We start from the raw sequence: 1,879 nt of genomic DNA on the forward strand, positions 1-1,879 counted from the left end.
ATCCTGGCAGGTTTGGGTTAACCGGTGTTAACTCGGTCACCGCTCCGGTTCAGTGTGAACGGGGTGTGACAGCTAGATTCTTAGAGGATGGTAACATTAGTGGGAGTGAGAAACCATGTAATGTGGTATTTGAAGAACATCAAATTTCTTTACCGACTTATGTACATCGTGATAACATTGTTGTTCCACGGGTGACTGTTCATAATGATCTAGTGGAACAACAAACTATAGAAGATGTACATATTCATCATGATGATGTTGTCTCACAGGTAACTGTTGAAAATGATCCTATGGGACAACAAACTATAGAAGATGTACATATTCATCATGATGATGTTGTCCTACAGGTAACTGTTGAAAATGATCCTATGGAATAACAAACTATTGAAGATGTATCACTTCATGATGTAATTACCACTGATAATACTATGCATATTTCTCAACTGGAAATTCAAGGAAGACCTTAGAGGGTTCGAAGGTCTGCTATTTCTGATGACTATATAGTATATCTCCAAGAATCAGAGTTTGATATTGGAATCAAGAATGACCCATTAACCTTTTCACAGGCCATAAACAATAATGATTCTCTTAAATCGGTAGATGCCATAAAAGATGAGATGAAGTCCATGAGTAACAATGATGTCTGGGATCTCGTTCAATTACCAACGGGCTTTAAGGCGATTGGTTGTAAATGGGTATTTAAAAACAAATGCGCCTCGAAGGGTAATATTGAGAGACATAAAGCTAGACTAGTTACAAAGGGATTCACTCAGAAAGAAGACATTGATTACCATGAAACCTTCTCTCCTGTCTCTAAGAAGGATTCTCTGAGAATCATATTGGCATTAGTAGTTCATTATGATCTAGAGCTTCACCAAATGGATGTGAAAACTGCATCTTGAATGGGGATTTAGATGAGGAAGTCTACATGAACCAACCTGAGGGATTTAGTGATTAAGAAAAAGAAAAACTAGTGTGCAAACTTAAGAAATCCATATACAGACTTAAACAAGCTTCCAGACAGTGGTATATTAAATTTAATTATATCATTGTTTCTTTCGGATTTGTTGAGAACACCTTTGATAGGTGTATATATCTGAAACTTAGTGGGAGTAAGTTTATATTTCTGGTCTTATATGTGGATGATATTTTACTTGCTAGTAATGATTTTGGTTTGTTGAGTGATACAAAGACCTTTCTTTCTAAGAACTTTGAAATGAAAGACATGGGTTTAGCTTATTTCGTTATCGGCATTGAGATATTTCATGATAGATCTCGTCGGATATTTGGGCTATCACAGAAAACCTATATTAACAAAGTTTTGGAAAGATATAGCATGATGAATTGCAAATCAGGTGTTTCCCCCATTATCAAAGGAGATAAGTTCAGTCTAAATCAATGCCCAAAGAATGATCTGGAAAGAACACAAATAAAGGATATTCCCTATTCTTCCGCAGTAGGGAGTCTTATGTATGCAATGACTTGTACTAGTCCAGACATCAGTTTTGCTGTTGGTATGCTAGGCAGATATGTGAGTAATCCTGGCATGGATCATTGGGTTGCAGCAAAGAAGGTGATGAGGTATTTAAAGAGGACTAGGGAGTACATGCTTACTTACAGAGCATCTGATCGGTTAGAAGTGATCGGATATTCAGACTTTGATTATGCAGGATGCCTCGACAGTAGGAAATCTACATTAGGATACATCTTTCTACTTGCTGGTGGACGATTTCTTGGAAGTCCAAGAAACAGACTTATGTCTCTACTTCTACTATGGAAGCAGAGTTTGTGGCATGCTTTAAGGCCACATCTATGGCAATTTGGTTACGGAACTTTATCTCAGGACTTCGGGTTGTCGACACCATTTCGAAGCCGCTGA

The 1,879-nt window shown here is 37.5% G+C and overlaps 1 protein-coding gene across 1 annotated transcript; it reads left to right on the plus strand.

Moving 5' to 3' along the window:
• The first annotated feature begins 1,225 nt into the window (after positions 1-1,225).
• LOC122064885 (secreted RxLR effector protein 161-like) lies at positions 1,226-1,879 on the plus strand. The gene has a single exon (XM_042628671.1). The coding sequence runs from the start codon at positions 1,226-1,228 to the stop codon at positions 1,877-1,879; it is 654 nt and encodes a 217-aa protein (XP_042484605.1).

This window comes from Macadamia integrifolia, chromosome 2 (assembly GCF_013358625.1).
Source record: "Macadamia integrifolia cultivar HAES 741 chromosome 2, SCU_Mint_v3, whole genome shotgun sequence".
Lineage (NCBI taxonomy): Eukaryota > Viridiplantae > Streptophyta > Magnoliopsida > Proteales > Proteaceae > Macadamia > Macadamia integrifolia.